This window comes from Danio aesculapii, chromosome 1 (assembly GCF_903798145.1).
Source record: "Danio aesculapii chromosome 1, fDanAes4.1, whole genome shotgun sequence".
Lineage (NCBI taxonomy): Eukaryota > Metazoa > Chordata > Actinopteri > Cypriniformes > Danionidae > Danio > Danio aesculapii.
In genome coordinates, this window is record NC_079435.1 from 15,256,067 (window position 1) to 15,274,762 (window position 18,696).

The 18,696-nt window shown below is 38.2% G+C and overlaps 2 protein-coding genes across 2 annotated transcripts in view; one reads left to right on the forward strand and one right to left on the reverse strand.

Moving 5' to 3' along the window:
- The first annotated feature begins 1,153 nt into the window (after positions 1 to 1,153).
- Positions 1,154 to 7,722, forward strand: c1h19orf67 (chromosome 1 C19orf67 homolog). The gene is made up of 7 exons (XM_056456598.1): positions 1,154 to 1,280; positions 1,380 to 1,563; positions 2,859 to 3,003; positions 3,089 to 3,189; positions 4,273 to 4,455; positions 7,187 to 7,360; positions 7,578 to 7,722. Exons 1-7 carry the CDS (start codon positions 1,178 to 1,180, stop codon positions 7,720 to 7,722), a joined length of 1,035 nt encoding a protein of 344 aa, XP_056312573.1. The 5' UTR covers positions 1,154 to 1,177.
- A 223-nt stretch (positions 7,723 to 7,945) lies between these two features.
- The window catches only part of prr36a (proline rich 36a), a 32,735-nt gene continuing 21,984 nt past the window's right edge, over positions 7,946 to 18,696 (reverse strand). The window contains exons 4-6 of the mRNA XM_056456611.1: positions 17,106 to 17,248; positions 14,369 to 16,996; positions 7,946 to 11,873 (exon numbers count right to left, since the gene is read on the reverse strand). Of these exons, the coding sequence (XP_056312586.1) occupies positions 10,858 to 11,873; positions 14,369 to 16,996; positions 17,106 to 17,248 (3,787 nt within the window). The 3' untranslated portion in view covers positions 7,946 to 10,857. The remainder of the gene's footprint in view (positions 11,874 to 14,368; positions 16,997 to 17,105; positions 17,249 to 18,696) is intronic.

An 18,696-nucleotide genomic window follows, 5' to 3' on the forward strand; every position in this document is an offset into this window, starting at 1 on the left:
ATGGTCTAAAAAGGCATTACTATTTGTAGCCACTAGATGACAGCACAAGACCACTTACTGTTGGTTCAAAATCATTGAATTTGCAGGAAATGTCATTCTGACTCACATCTTGACATGGTATGAACACTGTTATTGCATTTAAAAACAAATTTAGTTCTAGCTTATGACTTAATTTATTTACACATTATGTTTCCCAGTCATGTCCATCGTGGATGTTTAAAAAAGCCTCAAAAAAACATACTGTTATACCATGTTAGCCATTAAAACAGACTTTGAATGGTCACCTACCATTTAGCCACTAGAAAGCAGCACAAGACCACTTTTCATTTATCAAAACCTTTGTAGACTTTTGCTTTTTAATTTTTACTGCTTAAAGTCACTGAAATTGCAGTTAAGATAATACTGAATCACACCTTGATGTGGTATAAACTCTTATTGCATTTAAAATCTGATTTTGTCTCAGCCTGCCACTCATTATGTTACACATGATATTTTTCCAGTTATTACATTCCATCATATTTGATTTGTGTCAGGTTTAAATTTTGGGTTGTCATAGAGCTAAACTGCCTAAATGTCAAAAAGGTTGCTAAATGCTTGTGGCTATATTTATTATTATTATTATTATTATTATTATTATTATTATTATTATTATTAGAATGAAATCGCAATGGGACATTCCTGATGAAATGGAAGTGATAATGTGAACTAATTTTTAAAAATGATTTTATATTATTTTTTAAATAATATAAAAAAATTTGATTTCATTATGTTTATTACGACATGCCAAAACGGGATGCCTTTCAACAGTCAAGGAAATACTAATATGGTCATGGTAAATTAATTTAAATCACTGAACGTCTGACCTGCGACGCTTCGCCACAGTTTACTTTACCGGTGCAGTACAATTCGCATACTTGCATTAATGAGCAAAGTAAGCAATTAGCTATAAAAGCTTGTATAACTTCAGGTGAGATCTTTTAATGAGCACAGTAACGCTAATATTGCTTGTCTCGTTTAAGCTAATGTTAACTTGTTTACCGTCGTCGATTAACGTCATCGAATTTATTAGAAAGTTTGTCGTCAGTTACGTTTAATTGCATCTTTCAAAATCCCTTTGCCACAGAACCCAAAATTGAAGGTCTTCATATTGGCTGATTAACGTTAACTTTAGGCCATAATGGCTAATGTAGAGCACGACGTATCAGCGTCTTTATTGCGGGAAACGAATGAAGTAGACCAGTCTCTGACAGACCAAGAAGCGATTACAGAGACCATGGAAGGTAATGAAGGGCAAGAAATTTTTGTTATTAATTAATTTAACCCTTAAACCAGCAGCAAATTCACATCTGATGCAGCTTTTACACTCTTCTTGTCCGCAGAGAACACTACAATAGCGTCCTCTTTCGGCGATGGGATGTTTTTATGGGATAATGATTCACCCGCAGGGAACACTCCATCCTGTGGGGACACGAGAATTATGGAGGATAAAATCTCTCGGATTGAGAAGCAGCTTCAGTACCTGCTGAACAAGGCAGATGAGTTTCAAACACAGCTGGTGTGGAGGTGTGCTTGTATCTAGATTTAAGTGAAAGGTTTTACTGTTGCATGTGTCATTGCAAAGGGGCAGTTCTTCCAAAAATGAAAATCCACTCACCATTTAATCACCCTTAAGTGGTTCCAACCCTTTATGAGTTTCTTTTTTGTTGTTGAACACAAAAGAAGATATTTCGAAGAATGTTGGTAAGCTAATCAATAGTTAGCTGCACCTATAGTAGGAAAAATTGTTTACTACAGACTATCTTCTAAGTTTATTTAAAGAAAAAAAAACTCATAAATGTTAAATTAAATGTTAAAAGAGTAAACGAGGATAGAAATTTCATTTCTGAGGAAACTATCCATTTAAAGCTTTGATCAACATACTGGTGATTGGATAAATAATGCTAGCAACATGCTAAAACATGCAGTATAGGTGCAAGTTATGTGCTAAATCATAGTCAGAGCATTAAAATAACGCTAACAACATGTTATTAGAGCTTAAACCAATGTGGAAAAAAATACTATAGAAATTTATAGCAAATACACCATATTATAGTAAAATATTAATTAATATGTTGTGGCAATTCTATAATTGCTGTGGTAGTACATCAACTACAGTAATATGAACACATTACACAATACTTAACTATGTTTTCTACCATATAAATTAAACCCCAATAAAATTCAATTCAATTCACCTTTATTTGTATAGCGCTTATACAATGTAGATTGTGTCAAAGCAGCTTCACATAAAGGGTCATAGTAAATAGGAACAGTGTAGTTAATACACAGTTTAGTAAAAACTAAACCATACTACAATATTACAGCTTATCAGTTCATGACAGTATGCTGTAAACACTATAATACACTTTACTATAATATGGTTCAAAAACACTACATTTACTAGAAGATTCTTTATATAATTTTTTTTCATGTGGGAACAAAGTTTTAAAACAGGCTAGCAATAAGCTAAACATGCCTTGTACATGCTAACAACATGTTGTCAGAGTTCTAAACATGTTAAGAATGTTAGCATTGTTGCTAAAACATGCTAACAACAAGCAACACTTAAACATTTTTAATAATGCAACATTAAAACTTATTTTATAAGGCAACAGCACATATCTAAACATTCGTTTAAAGGAGTATTTAGGCTATTTTATGACAAAAATAGTTTCTCCTCACATATACACTAGTCAACATTTAAAGTAGATCATCACCTTTTGTCAAATTTGTCCTAAAATTTTTGAACAACACCCATTCTTGTCAGATATAATTGAAAAATATTTTTGATTCACTTCAACAGTATGTGTTTGTTTTAGCCGAGACTGTGTCCAGGATTATGGGTTTGGCAATATCGTTCCAATGTTTTTGGAAACCTGTCAGCCATACTTCTCCCTCCTGGAGTCCACAGCCAGAAACTCCAACCCTTTCTGCCCACCTCAGTCTACAAATATCCGCACGCAGGTGAGAATCAGATTTTTTTTATATGTGTCATATGCGACATTGTAAGATGAACATCTATATTCATTGTATTTGCATTCCCTCCCAGCTTTTGCAGTTCTCTCAGCAACTGTGTTCTCGTCTGGAGCAGCTGGTGTTGCTGTTTGCCTCCTTCAGCTTCTGTTCACTGGAGGAATCTGATCCGCTGAGGTACAGAATCATAGATAAATGCATAGGCAGACCTTAATAGCAGAATATACCTATTCATTATCCATCTACACTGTTAGACATTTTATTGTATTTTTGCAGTAACTTACTGGCAGCACCGTTACCAGCAATTTACCTCAACTGCCCCTTTACAGTAACTTACCTGTAAATGTGTTGTTCAGTAGCAGGGCACTACCGCAATTTAATTTAAGAGTGAAATAGCCTTATCACAACTTCTTTTTATGGTAATACTGCCCTTTATCACATTTTAATTTTACAATATGACCGTTTTTAGAGTTTACTGCAGTACAAAATCTATTTTTAGTATTTACTATTGAATTTAATAAATTCCAAACACATGAGAAGACCATGTACAACAATATTTTTATTATTTACTGTTATTATATCCATTTTAAATGGTTTATAAAAGTAATTTTCATTCATCAATCTATTTTAAACACATTTCGTGATACAAGATGTTAATTATGTCATTTACTCAATTGTGTCTTGAACTACAGTAGCATTACTTGATTACTTTAAATACAGTAGAATACCGCAAATTTCTGATATGCAGTAAGTTACTGTAAAACAGGGGTCACCAATCTCGGTCCTGGAGGGCTGGTGTCCCTGCAGGGTTTAGCTCCAGCTTGCCTCAACACACCTGCCTGGATGTTTCAAGTATACCTAGTAAGACCTTGATTAGCTTGTTCAGGTGTGTTTGATTAGGGTTGGAGCTAAAATCTGCAGGACACTGGCCCTCCAGGAACAAGTTTGGTGACCCCTGCTGTAAAAGTTTTAAAATGACTCACAATCCAGTGCATATTACAGTAGTGAACTGTAAAAATGTATGTGGTATTTTACCGGGTGTTTTTGCAGTAAATAACTGTATACTTTGCGGCAAATTCTAATAGTGTATGTTAAGCTGCTTTGACACAATTTACATTCTAAAAGAGCTATAGAATTAAAGATGAATTTAATTGAATATTTCCTCTAAAGTTTCCTAGAGTCCTGATTTTTAGATGAAGCATAATTAATTGTAGTCATAAAAGTTATTCCTTCATTGCAAATTTTCTATATTTTTTACAGTGTCTCACACTTCAGTATTGGCCAGTGTCAAATAGACAACATGAAGGTGTCAATCTTCCGCTACTGTTGCCCCACACCGTTTCTTGCCTCATCCAGTACCGGCCTATACAAACGAATGCGCTGGAATGTGGAGCGAGAGATTGAGGCAGGCGGAGAGGGAAAGACATATGACAGCGCAGAGTTGTAAGTGAGGTTTAATCAGACAGACATCATAGAAATATACAGTTAAAGTCAGAATTATTAGCCCTGTTTATTTTTCCCCCCAATTTCTGTTTAACGGAGAGAAGTTTGTTCAACACATTTGTAAAAATAATAGTTTTAATAACTCATTTCTAATAACTGATTTATTTTATCTTTGCCATGATGACCTCAAATAATATTTGACTGGATATTTTTCAAGACACTTCTATACAGCTTAAAGTGACATTTAAATGCTTAACTAGGTTAATTAGGTTAACTATAGGCAGGTTAGGGTAATTAGGCAATTAATTGTATAACAGATAGTTCGTTCTGTAGACTATCGAAAAATATATAGTTTAAAGATGTTAATAATTTTGGCCTTAAAATGTTTTTTAAAACTGCTTTTATTCTAGCAGAAATAAAGCAAATAAGACTTTCTCCAGAAGAAAAAATATTATCAGACATACTGTGAAAATTTCCTTGCTCTGTTAAACATCATTTGGCAAATATTTTAAAAAGAAATTCAAAGCGGGGCTAATAATTCTGACTTCAACTGTATACCATTTCAAGTGTTCACACTTAGCTAAGGCTTGACAAGGTAAATGTGTATTTTGCATGCTGTCCTGGAGGAGAGTTCCGAGCTCCCTCCTGTTTAGTCAGGAGAGAGGGGAGTCTGAGCTCAAGTAGATCTCGAGAACTCCCCTGTTATTAGGGTAAGAAAGAGTGGAAGGAGTTGGGGTGGATGGGGGGTTTCTTTAAAAACGAAGATGACTAAGGTAAGGAAAGCGGACTATTTATGTGCGTTGGGATTTATCTGACAGGTGATTGTTGATGCGATACCAGCCCTGGTCGATCATAGGCATGTGATCCTGTCAAAATGTGTTTATATGGAACTTCATTTTGTTTAAGATTGCGGGATGCACTGTCATGTTTTATGTGTAATAATAATTGTTAGTTTATGATAATTGATCTCATTCAAACACATTTTTCACCTAAATTAATTGTTGGCATTAACTCAACCCCATACTAGGTGTATAGGAAACTGGTGACAGCTTAGGAATTAGATGTCAGGAAATATGATTTTTTAATAGAGATTTTCAATCAATTTAAAAGTTTTAGTTTTTGGCTTAAAGTTATATAAAACTTATATAACCAAATTGCATGCTATACAAGTTTATTTATATAATATCAATGTAGGTCAAATTAATAGTTACTTTTTTGTATCAAGTTAAACTATTTGAAAATGAGAAACTAGCTGAAATGTTTTTATGTATACACAAAAAATGACGTTAGCTTTTTGTTCAAGCTACTTATTTAAGATGAGCTGAAACAACACAATTCTTGAGTTTTTTTTGCAGGCAACTTAATTGTTTTATGTTCAAACCACTTTCATTAGTGAAAAGGTATTAAAGCTAACGTATTTCCTTCATGTTGTCACAACACAAAACCACTGTGTAGAACTCAGCCTTTTTTTACAGTATATAAGGGCTATTTCATTCATTTTATCTTATCAAGTCCCAATTTTTAGTTTACAAAGTGCTGCAGCCATGACATTACCCAGAAGGATACTTCACCACTGATTGCCTTTCCTTTTTATTTTTTTAGTTATTTAACCAGGAATGTCCCATTGAGATACAAGATCTCTTCTACCAGGGAGCCCTGGTCAAGACAGGCAGCATAGGACAAAGTTACAAAAAAATACATACATATCACAACACAAACACACACAAAAATGGTTAAAACATGTGCACTGTTCTAAATTGACTGTATTTATTATATATTTTTAAATATAGTGATACGAATTTCATACATATGGAGCATACTTAGAGAATGCAGATCTCTGTGTGGAAAAAATGGCATCTTAAGTAAGAGTATATCTGCTGGTCTGGTATTGTAAGTATTTGAACAGTACTCCAACAAATTAGATATATACTGTGGTAATTTACCAACTAAAGCTTTAAAAATGAAAACTTAAACATGTTGTTTCCCCCTTAACTGTATTGAGGTCCATTCTGTTATTTTATATAAATTACAGTGCTGTGTAGCACTCGAACCAGTTAAGGACTATGATAAACACTATTTCATTTTTTTTCATTCAGAGGTGCGTGCATATAAAGTATATCTAATTCTGGTAGCAATGTACTCTCAACTAAATGTTTTTGAGCTACGAAGGAAAACATTTTTTTAAACGAAAATAAAAACCTAATGTTGGTTTGATTTTTTAAAAAAAGCCTATCAATATGACAGCTACAAATCAACTTATCAAGCCAGACACCTAAATATTTTTAAGATGCAACATGTAACATCTGTGCTCCATTATTAAAATTGTGTATTGATAATCTGGATCGGGTAAAGATCATGTATTTTAATGAGTGTTAATGTTTTTTTAAAGCACTAATAAAAGGTCTGTTGTTAAAATAAAATAGAAACAACTTCCACTTAAATATTGTGCTCTACAAATTAAATTAGACCAAATATTGGAAGAGTTGTGTTTATTCTTAAAAATCTGTTTCTAATGAATCATTTTTGTGTAATGTAATCATTTTTGGAATGAAAGTGCAACTTACATTGTATAATAAATCATCAACAAAATGTGTTCATACAGACCTTTTTTAATTCATAACCCCATTTTAAGCAGCAGGGAATTTGTCTCCAGGGTTTACATAATTCCAAAATTCCAGTTTTGCAGTAAAGCCATATGTGTCTTCACTGCTACCCTTTCTTACCTTCACAGTTACTTTCTGTGCTGTGAGGATGTCATTGAGGCAGCAGATGATCAGAACAGAGACAGAAGCTCTGAAGGAGAAAGCACAGAAACTGACAGTGAGAGTAAAGTGTCAAGGATCTGGTCTATTGGCCGTTGGGTCCAGACGTACCCTGACCCAAACACAGAGGACACCATTGATTGGTAATGTACTTACAATTGCTCTCAGTTCTAGAAGACAATTTCTGAGAAAGGTCATGGCTACATGTATTACTATCAATCTAGTTTCTTATTTCCAGAATAAGACATTTCTGAATTCAAGTTTATTTAGAAATCAATTGCTAAGTGCAGTGTAAATATGTAGCTTATGAATAACGAATAACTTCAGATTAAAAATTCATTGCGTGTGTATATTTGGTAGGGTGTTATGTTCGCTCCCTTGCGGTCAGTACAAGCAGCTGTTGTGTCTGGGAAACGAAGAGCCTTCGTCCTGCACTGCCACAGACTGCCTACTGGGGGCGCTGCTGTCTCAGGAAACGCACGGTACATTTACCATCATAACATGAGGTGGCTCTTATTTAGAGCCTAAGCCATTCTGGACAGAGCATTTGGGTTATTAAAATCAGATGGGTAGCTAAGTACAGATTTAACATAAATCTGTAGTGTCGATTTTCTAGTGTATACCAAATTTTGATTTTAAAAATGGCTGTTATTGTTTGAGTTATTTTGTATTGTTAGCATGTTAAACAGCTAAGTGAAATGTTCATTACAAAAAGAAAATATTCAAGATTAAATTCCAAACCAGCTTTATTTCTCATAAAAACATTCAAATACAGTGGCCGTCCATGTAATCTGTTACAAAGTCCAAAAACGAAACCTGTTGGCAGCTTTGGTCCACTGCCTACTTTTCTCTCTATAAAAAAAACAACAACAACAAAATAATCCTTCATTTCAAAATAATAAATTAGAAAAATATACACAAAAGTGGGTAAAGATGTAAAAAATGAAAGCAGCGGTATCTGCACACTTGCTGGAAAACATGATGAAGTTCAATGTAGAGGGCAGAGCATTATGAATAACGTTGTTGTATTCCTTCACTATTCCTTTTGTAAATCAGCCCAGTTTGGAGTTAAGTTATTTTCAGTGCATTATTTTATTTATTTTTTTGTACTGCTGGTGTGTGTGGCCATAATGGCTTTCCCTGCATGTTCTTTTTAACTGTGATATGTCAAGTTTGTACAACAGTAGTTCAGTTAAAATACAGTGAAAAAAAAAAATCTACCTGGAATCCCTTTGTTCCCTGATCAGAATTGAAATCGGTTTCTTTGATAGATCCTAAAACCTTTCATTTAAATAAATGTTCCTATGTTTACAGTGTCAAGCTACATATCTAAAAGTCTGCTATGTCACAACAATACACGAGTAGGCAGTACAACACATCAAATCAATATGGTATTCTCGCTTCATAATAACAAACTTAAAACATGATCCCTTTAAAATAATACATGTCATTTTACATACAACAACAGATAATAGGGGCAAATGAAGCTCCAATAATCAATTTGCGCTTTCAGATAGCAGACAAACTCTCACATACAAATATTCATTCATGTATATCATTATGCATATGTAATTAAGCTATATAAACACATTAGGGACTTCTTCTGGAATTACTTTTTCCCAATAATTTAGATTTTCAGATAAGAGATAGAACAATGCAGAGCACATAAAGACAATATCCCATTCATACTACATGAGATGAAACAATTTGTTCCCAACTGGGATAAGTAAACACTTGGTAGACTACGTATTGACAGTGTATGAGACTGCTCATTCAGCAGAAAGTTTTTCCAGCTCTCGAAATATGGGAGTCAATCTCAGGCACAGCAAACCTCATTCAAACTGCATGTGCGGCTATAAGAGCTGCTTCGTGTTCCTCAGATCAATACTAATCATTCGGAAAGGTAAGGGAGGCACAGTGTTTGAAAAGTTCACAGTAAAGAGGATCATTTGATGTAGCTGCAGTATGTCAGTCTAAAACACAGGTGTCAAACTTAGTTCTGTGAGGGCCGCAGCTCTGCACAGTTTAGTTCCAACCCTAAAACAGGTCGCACACCAGAAGCGATGCGCCACTCATTTCAGAATTCTAAACATAGGTTTCTATCAGGGTACACACACCGGCACCACAAGTCAGCGGCTGTCCACTGCGCCCAGCCACAACTCAGGACACTGTTCATATTCCTGCCGTGCCACAGAGCGCCATCTGATTAGTTTCATGTTAAATATCATGCAAATGTGCGCGTCTGGTGTGTGATGCTTTTAACTGTCATGTGCGTGCCGTGTCGCGGCGCTAAGGGGCGCTTCTGGTGTGCGACCCACTTAATTAAACACACCTGATCAAACTTGAGTACTTCAGGTTTGTTTGAAACCCACATGTCAGTGTGTTGAAACAGGGTTGGAACTAAACTGTTCAGAGCTGCAGCTCTTCAGGAACTGGATTTGACCCCTGTAGTCTAAAATACTTCTAAAACGAACCTGCATCCTAAATTGGAGCAGGTTCTGGTGTCAGCTATTTCTCAGAGGTTACAGCAGTGCAAAAAGTTTTATTTATACTTTTTTTTTTTTTTTTTAAATAAAACCCTTAAAAAGGTTAAAAAAAATGAGTAGCTATTTGTGCTTTGGAAAACTTGTAATACAGAGTTCTGTAGAATGAAGCTGTTCAAATATCAAACTTAGCTTAGATAGTTTGAAAATATTTGCAGAATTTACAGACTGAAAATTGTGTTAAACCATAAAATATCTGTTCTTCAGTAACACCATTTTGTGCCTTACAGTAGAACAAGTGTCAAACCATTCGGTCTTTTAAAACCACCATAGTGCAACAAAAACACTGCTTGATCTGTATTTGAAACCTGCATGTTTAAATTTACCTTGGATCTGTATCTTTTTCACAGAACATTTATTCTGAGGGAGAACAGCAGAGTCCATTTTATACTTGCTCAGTCACTGAGTTGGCATTCTGCCCCAATTGTGGGTAGAGGGCTTATTAATGACTAAGAGATAAATGCATATAGCCAGCCAGACATCTCCATTAAACCTTAAGGAAATGGCTTTTTGGCATGGGGGCAGGTTAGATATGGCCGATCAGTTTGGCAGGGAGGCTTTATCAGTAACATAAAAAAGGACTGTTGTGTTCTATTTCTTTAGGATGGGTGGAGAGAGGCAGTAAAAGCTCATTGCAATAGAAGAACTCCCAGTGAAGATGAATCAAATAAAAAGCAAGATCGTGGAGTAGTCCAGCACACTGTCCTGCAGTATCACTTTCATGTTCACGCAATTTCCTACTTTGCAGAAATACTGCAGATACTATAAATACTCCATGACTCCATCCTCCATAAGATTTTGTGAAGACACCATTATCTAATGCACAGTTGTCAAACTCTGTTCCTGGAGTGCCACAGCTCTGCACAGCTTGGTTCCAACCCTAATAAAACACACCTGATCAATGTAATTGAGTCCTTCAGCCTTGTTTGAAACCCACAGGAAAGTGTGTTGAACCAGGGTTGGAACTAAACTGTGCTGGGTTGCGGGGAGTGACACCCCTGATCCAATGCAACTTGCACTTCCCTACTGGTCGACCTTCATTTAAAAGTCTTTTAAATCCAGAAGTTTATATTTGGCAAGTTTTTACTAAGCTTCGCTCAGTGATGAGTCTCCAGCTCTACAACAGTCCACTCACCCTGAGCAGAGCTGCCGGGAGCCTCAGGTGAGAAGCTGCTCACAGAGGTCACAGTGGCTGATGGGGGAGTCAGAGGTGGCAGTAAGTTGGGCCACATGCTGCTTTCAAGAGGGCTGAGTGTCCCACCGGCTCTTCCGGGTAGCAAAAGAAGCGGAGAGCATCCATCCCCTGTTAGCAATAAAGTCTGGTTGATGAGCTGCTGGACAATGTCCACCTTCTTTCCCCAGTCAAACTCCAGAGGTGGAGGTCGTTCAGGCGATCCCAATGGAGATGGACTGTCTTGGTCTGTTGCAGTGTCAGTTTCCTTAAGTTCTTGCTGTGAGTCCTGAGTAGGAGACTCTGGGGAAGGTGTTGTGCAATGTGAATAAAGATTAGCGGAGTAATTTTTTTCTGTGCATCTTTGAGTGTCTTCTTTAGGAAACACAATGAAGGAGCTTTTATCTTGCAGTTCCTCAACCACACCTTGTTTCCCCTCCTCTTCGCCATCTTCAGAGTCACTCGTTTCCACAGTTTCATAGATTGTAGTGAGACCTGTTGAAGGAGAGAGGATGACAGGTGTATGCACCTTGTGTTTTTGCTGCTGCTGCTGCTGCTGTTGTTGTTCTTCAAGTTCTTGTTGCCACTGCATGATCTGCTGTCGCTGCTTAAGTTCTTGCTCTTGCTGTTTAAGTTTCAACTCAAGCAGATTTCGTCTCTGTTCCTCCTCCCCTTTCGTCACTTGCATCTCCTCTTTTGCTTGTCTCTCTTGCTCTCGATTACGTTTTTCCTGTCGTTGCTGGATCTCATGAAGGTGCTGTTGATGTTGCTCTAGACAGCGCAGCTGAGTGTTTGACACTGCATTTGGTATTCTGGGAGGCAGGTCAGTGGGAAGCCGTGGTGCCTGAGGCACATGGGAAGCGCGTGGTCGGAGACGAAGTTTGGAGGACATTGTCATTTGGATGGAAAGCAATTCATTTTGATGTGGTGGAAAGTTCCTTTCTGGAAATAAAACAAAGGATCCAAAAATGTGTTAAAAATGCAGAGTTAAGCAGAATGCAATGTAGCAATGTCAAAACTTAGATGTGTGGTGAAGCAGACAAAAGCATCGTGGGAAACAAAATTGTGAGATTGCAGTAAAAAGAAAGAATTAACAACCAATTTTACACCTTGGTGACATTCTCTTAAAATCATTTTATGAGAGATTTGTGAAAGTGGCTACACCCTGTATATGCAGTAACCACTAACTAGAGTGAAAAGTAACCAAAAACAAATGCTGATGAGATGAACAAATTCCCTTAAATGAGCTGAACGCATGCAAAAGTGAGCGCTCACCATGCACATTACTATACAGCAGGAATCAAACGCGTATTTTTTTTAATACAATGAGAAAACATGACCCCACTAATAGACCCATGCATATAAAACAAAACATGCTTTAAAAAACAAGCCACCGCAGTGTACAGCATATTTCTGTGGTGAGGTGAGCATGCTTAAACACAGGAAATTGCATTGTGAAATTGTAAAATACAGGAAAGTGCATTGTGCAAAGCAAGTCCAGTTTGGGTATAAAGAACAACCCTGCATAGGGATTTACTGAAGTCCAATTAGTCCAGGTAAATGTGTCAAGCCAGGTCCTTTCAAATTGCTTCAGCTCACACTGTTAATAAATCAAGTGATTAAAGCAACTGCACCCAGTTAGTCCCAAATTGTAAGGTCTGCAAAGTCTACTCCAGAAGCAGTGATAAAGATATGAAAAAAAAATGGAGAATTAAAAAACAAAAGGAGTTGCGGAGGACTTAAAGCACCTTGCCAGAGGGTGAGATCCAGAAGGTTGATGGGTCAGATCTTGTTTTTCCTCCTCTGGGTGGTAGGGAGTTGAGAGGAAGGCGGTATCAAACAAAGAAGGGAGGAGGAATACAAGCAAAAGGAACATACTGGCATAGAAGAGAAATCTTCTCTGGCTGCAAGCATCCTGTTTTGTAATACACTAATGGAAGGTTTTACAAATATGTTAGTGTGCAGATTTACAATTTAGTACCCGTTTAATTTTAAGTATCAATTTACTGAATTAAGGCTGATTTATATGTCTGCGTCAAGTGATCGGTGTGACCCACGATGCCTGCTTGCGCGTAGTTGTGCATTTATACTTCTGCGTGACGTTTGTGTTGCTCTGCAATAACACTTCTGAAGCGCTAACTGGCACTAGGTTATGTTCCTCTGTGTCATGTTGGTTTTTGTGGTTGTTTTTTTTTTCTGAATGCTTCCTTAAATGTACAAGTAGCTAAAACTCGCTCATTCAGAGGCAGAAACCAGCAGATGTGCAACAACTTTAATCATAAGGTAAACACAAAAGTTTCCATATAGAGCTACTTCACAGGACTCAACACTTGCAAACACTCGCTCCAACAGGTTTGCTCTGCTCTCTGTTCCACCCACACTGGTCACAGCTACCAAACAGACCAATCACAAAGCTTGCGATACCCGTTGTTGCAACGTGTGGTTACATTTTTTGTTGAGAGGTATGCATTAGCATCAGCCACAGCAAAGGCTATGCGACTGCGCGAAGGCTGCGCCAGAGAATATGTGTGCGATTGATGCAGAAGTATAAATCAGCCTTTATGCTGCCTTATCAAACATGGCACCAACTGGTTAAAGGGGAAATAAATATTCCTAAATATGATTTTAAAATTTACTCTGAAGTTCTAAAAACTTGCAGAAAAAGAGTTAAGTTTTAGCCTTACATACAATTTTTTTACACACAACACTAAATACACAAATATTCAATTGAAATCCTTGTAATTTGGCTACTTCAAATGTGAATAATGCATTTGAACAGTGACATTAAAACATTGTGGTGCAAATTACCATAAAGGCCAAACATCAAGAAACATCCAGAGAAAAGAAATCATGTTAAATATCTAACCTTTATTTTACACTAGGACATTTAGTACTCCAAATAAACAGGACATAAAAAAGTAAGGGGTTAACAAACCCTAAAGTGCAGAAGAGAGAAACATGTGAGGGCAAGATATGATGATGATGGAAAAGGGATGAAAGACTGGTATTTAGAGTTAATCAACAACAGAATACATAAAGCAATGAATATGCATTTGTTCAGTAAAAAATACACAAAATATTTTGAAAGTTCATTACATTGTTCATTTTTCTTCACACCTTTGTCAATTCAAAGACTCCACAAACAAATAATTTCATGCCAGTTCAGACCAACACCCATTACTTTAAAAAGAATAGTTCAGAAAAACAGTCACCATAAGTGTAAATGGTAGCAGATATTGCACATACAGGTTCTAAGCCATATACTTATGAGTGTTATTTTAATAGCTGTATCATATTGTGTAAGTGGCACTGCTGAATGTTTCGTTAACAAAATAAAAAGACATCATCAACTCCAAGCTAGACAAATCCCTTATATAGAGATGACATCAACAAGGTACACTGGAAGGTAGGTTGTTAAAATGCACTCTATACATTACCTGCCAGGTGACTATCAGTCTTTTCGCATATAGTGGAGTAGTAGGGATGCTGAGTCTCTGGTTCTTGTTCCTCTTCCAGATGCTGTGGGGAAGGATCAGTCAAGTCTGACTTTACAGGTAAAGTTCCCGGTACTGAATCAGACTCAGGCAGCTCACTGGACTCTCCACACAACATGTATTGATGCTCTGGGTTAGCCTGAAACTCCCCATGTTGACATTTGTCAGGATCAATCTTTTCCCCGGATCCAGTAGCAGGTATCAGGGTCAACTCTTTAAGAAGAGATGGATCCTTGGCCTCATCTGGGAGTTGCTCTTCATTTTCCAGAGAAAAGATGCCAGGACTCTTGCTACAACTCTCAGCAGATGACTGGGCATTGGAGTTTGAGGTCATGTAGTCAAAGCCATATGATGCAGCTGAGGTAGCAGATTGAGGGGTCTCACTACCACCCCCACCACCAACTTCATTCTCCCCTCCCACTTCTTCATGCTCTTCTAGAGTGGACAAATTGTGGCCCACAGGTGCAATTCCAAAGGCACTCTCAATGCCAGGTAACTCAGCTTGAGGGTCACTGATCTGCATTTCACCTTCCGTGTCGCTTGCCTCATCCTCTGTAGCTGATGAAGATGATGATTGAGCAGTTGCTGGGCCACCCAAAACATCTTCTGCTGGCAGTGTTTCTGGTTGTTCTTCATCAGCACATTCAAGGTGAATTCCTAAGTCCTGCATGATGTCAGGCAGGACTGTGGAAACAGGGTTTAGTGGTTCTTGCTGTAGCTCTTCTTTGGGATTTGTCTCAATACCAGAGTTGTTGTAATCTTCCACCTTCTCTGATCTAATGGCGTCTCTGTTAAGCTCAGATGCTAGGTCCGGTTCACTGGGCAAACCAGCATGGAATTTGGAGGTTTGAGAGGGCGTCAAGACTGGTTTGGGGCCAGGATCACCCTCTGCACCAGTTAGTGTGGCTAGTTGAGGTGAGCAAGGTGGGGGTTCAAAAAGGTTAGATGGGAGAGGGGAGGAAGACCCTCCTTCAGAGCCAACATCAATTCTTGATTGTGCAGGTTTCTCTGTTGGGGTTTCTGGATCTGCTTGCCAACATTCAGAGGACGGACTTGTTAGTAGGGTAGACGCAGGTTGTGGTGGCTGAGCCCAGGCATCAGCAAAGCAACTAGGCTGGTTCCAATGGGTTGCCAGAGGGGCAGATGGAATGATTGGAGGCTGAATTCTGTTTAAGTTGTCTAATCTATAGTCTTCTGTCAAGTCATCCTCATCTGCATTCCCATAACTTTCAAGCCCACTCTCAGTAATTCCCTCACTTGCCATTTCAACATCTTCATCATCATCTTCATCGTTGTCATGAAGCTGCCTATGAGAGTCCTCTGCTCTTTCTGACCCTACCTCCATGTCACAAACACGATCCTCATCATCATCGTCATCATCATCTTCATTATTAAGAATATCAGGAACCTTCTCAAAGTCAGGGGACCCCACAGATGCACCTTCACCATCAGCTCCTTTAAGACTTGCATCACCTAGATCATCCATGCTTTCTGTGCCCTCCAGAACACCTGGAGCACTTAATTCTGATGCTCCTTGCTGGCTGCAACTCACATCCTCAGAGTCAAGTTCAGAGAGCAAGGCACCCGCCCTCCAAACAGACCCAGCTAGCCCAGCTGACCCAGGTCGAGACTCTTCGGTAGGCTGGGTGCCACTCATTTCAGACAGAGATACTTGCTGACTACCTTCCCTCTCTTCCTCATCTTCAAAACACTCACTGTTGGTCGGTTCAGCTTTTTCAGCAACCTCCACACCAGAGGGCACTACAGTGGCAGCAGAGATATCAAATGGTGAAACAGATGTTTCCTGCTCAGGGACTTCCTGTGAAACTGGTGCCACAGCTGCAATAAGTTTTTCATCAGCTTTTCTAGACATCTGCTCTTCAGACTCCTGACTGACAACTGATGATTTCGAACCTGCCTCTTTAACAAGATCTGTTTCAAGTAAGACCTCCTGAGTCTCTGGCCCAGTTGTAGGAACATCCGGCACATTTTGGTGGTCTACATTAGGGAGCTGTAGATCTACATTTTCCTCAACAGGTAAAGAAGTGGTTGGTGCATGCAGAGAGCTCTCAGTAGTTGGAGTAGCTTCAGCCTCTGATAAAAACTCTTCCCTGGCCATTGCTGCAGCTGTTGCAACTGCAACAGTAGCTACTGCTGCTGTCGATAGTTGCACAGGTTCTGTTGCAGGTTCTTCATTATTAGGCTTTGCTGCAGTTTCTTTATCATTGGGCTTTCCTTTGACAACAAGTGGCAAAACAGACTGTGTTGGTTTGGATGGCTGAGGCTTCCCACTGCTGCTACCTGCTTGCTTATGACTAGGAGATGCTGGAATGCTCTTGCCTGACGCTGGTCGTGAGGGATTGTTTCGTGGACTAGGAGGCACCTTGCGTGTAGGTACACTTTTTTTGTCATCTGGTTTGAGTTGAGGTGCTTTGGTGGCTGGAGGAGGTCGTTTCGAAGCTGCAGCTGATTTTGGAGCATCTGAATTTAAAGACTTGCTGGGAGCCGGACGGGACAACGTTGGAGCAACTGATTTTTTCCCAGGTGCTGTAGTGCTTGTTTTCCCAACATCTATAAATGACAAATATATTCATACATGATATCATGGAGCAAAAAAATTAAGCAATACTTTTGGATAATTAATGCAAATTTAAACTCATCAACATGAATGTTGCACTACCTTTCCGAGCAGCTGATGCTGAAACCAAGGGTTTACCGGGTTGTTGTGTAGCAGTGCGACTTGTTTTAGTTACAGCAGTTGTAGTGGCTCTTCCTGTTGAAGTAGAAGTAGCAGCTGGTCGTGGGGCAGAATTTACAGTTGACCTAAAAGAGAAAACAAAATGCTTGTTAGTAGTTTAAAAAAAAGAGTGACATCTGTTCAATGTCTGCCATTTTATCTACATTTTTCAATGGCTTTCATCATTACGGTTTTGAATTATTGATTGAGTGCCTTTCAGTGCAATCATTTGTTTGCCAGAATATACACAAAATAGATTATGCTAGTCTTGGGTAGTAAATCTGTAGTCTGCATGCACAAAAAGTAAAAAGCAAGTTTCATGAAGAACCAAAAGACAAAACCAATGAGGCTATTCATAAACTAAATGCATCTACTTCCCATTTCTCTAACCTGAGAGAGAATTACTTGGTTAGGGAGGAGGAAACGGGAAAAGGAGGAGAGAAATGGTGTGATGAAGGAAGTGGGGATGGGTAAAGCATTCTGTAAGTGACCCCATTAGGGAGAAATGGAAGATGATAATCAATTTTCTTCAGGTCTAGCCTACACTCCCTTAATGCAGCTGCTTCCTAATTTGCCATTTCATGTTCTCAGAGGGGAGAATTGGTGATGAAGCGAGTGTACCACATTCACCTTAGTTACTTATTAGAAATTTTGGTCAAAGACTTACAATGTTGACTTCAATTAGAGCTGGGTTTAACACTCAGCTTAACACTGATAGTATCTGCTAGTTCTCGTTTACTGCCTGCTTTGTTTGGAAAAGGGCACAACAGGGTAACATGCATCACAGAAACAAAGAATACATAAAAACGCTGTCACAGCTCAGTGCCACTGTAGACTTGATGCAGTGTTAAAGGAAAAGTTAACCCAAAACCTAAGAATTACGTCTACATTTAGCTATATGCAGATACTGTCAAACACTGCAGAACAGAAATTATTAAATGTTGGTTTAAATGTCATGCCCTTTGCATGTTCATTAATCCTTATGACCAAACACCATAAAAGATTTTAGTAAACACTAATCTGAGCCACCAGAACTTCAAAGATAAGCACTGTATGAAGCTTGCTGAAAATGCACAATTCAGTGCCAATATCCATGGTCCAAGACATACTCCAGACAATACATGCAATGAGCAAACTCCTTATAGTAGTGCTGCGTGCACAATGGAGAACATGGTCCAATGGCTTGGCCCCACATGCCAAGACTATAACATTTCCCCCACAAACTGTTCGGAAACAACAGGCAATTGTTAAAGGATGAGAACAAAAGAACTGGAATTTCCCATTAAAATTCTATGACCTACATTAAAGTTTATTTGTACTAACTAGGACACTGATTAAACCATCTTTACTCTAATTACAACTGAATAAAAGGCAAACAAGGCGAAACAAGACTGTATTCACATTATAAAAATATAGGGCACGAAACATAATAGGAAAGCAAAAGGGCATAAGATGAACAAAGCAAACAATAACTAAAAAGGTAAACATCTTATCTGCCTTTATCATCTTCATTTCTGTAGCACTGCAGAAGCAT

Coding starts and splice junctions, on each gene's coding strand:
- c1h19orf67 (XM_056456598.1), top strand. CDS start 1,178: ATGGCTAATGTAGAGCACGACGTATCAGCGTCTTTATTGCGGGAAACG. Junction 3,004..3,088: donor CTACAAATATCCGCACGCAG/GTGAGAATCAGA, acceptor ATTCCCTCCCAG/CTTTTGCAGTTCTCTCAGCA. Junction 3,190..4,272: donor GAGGAATCTGATCCGCTGAG/GTACAGAATCAT, acceptor TATTTTTTACAG/TGTCTCACACTTCAGTATTG.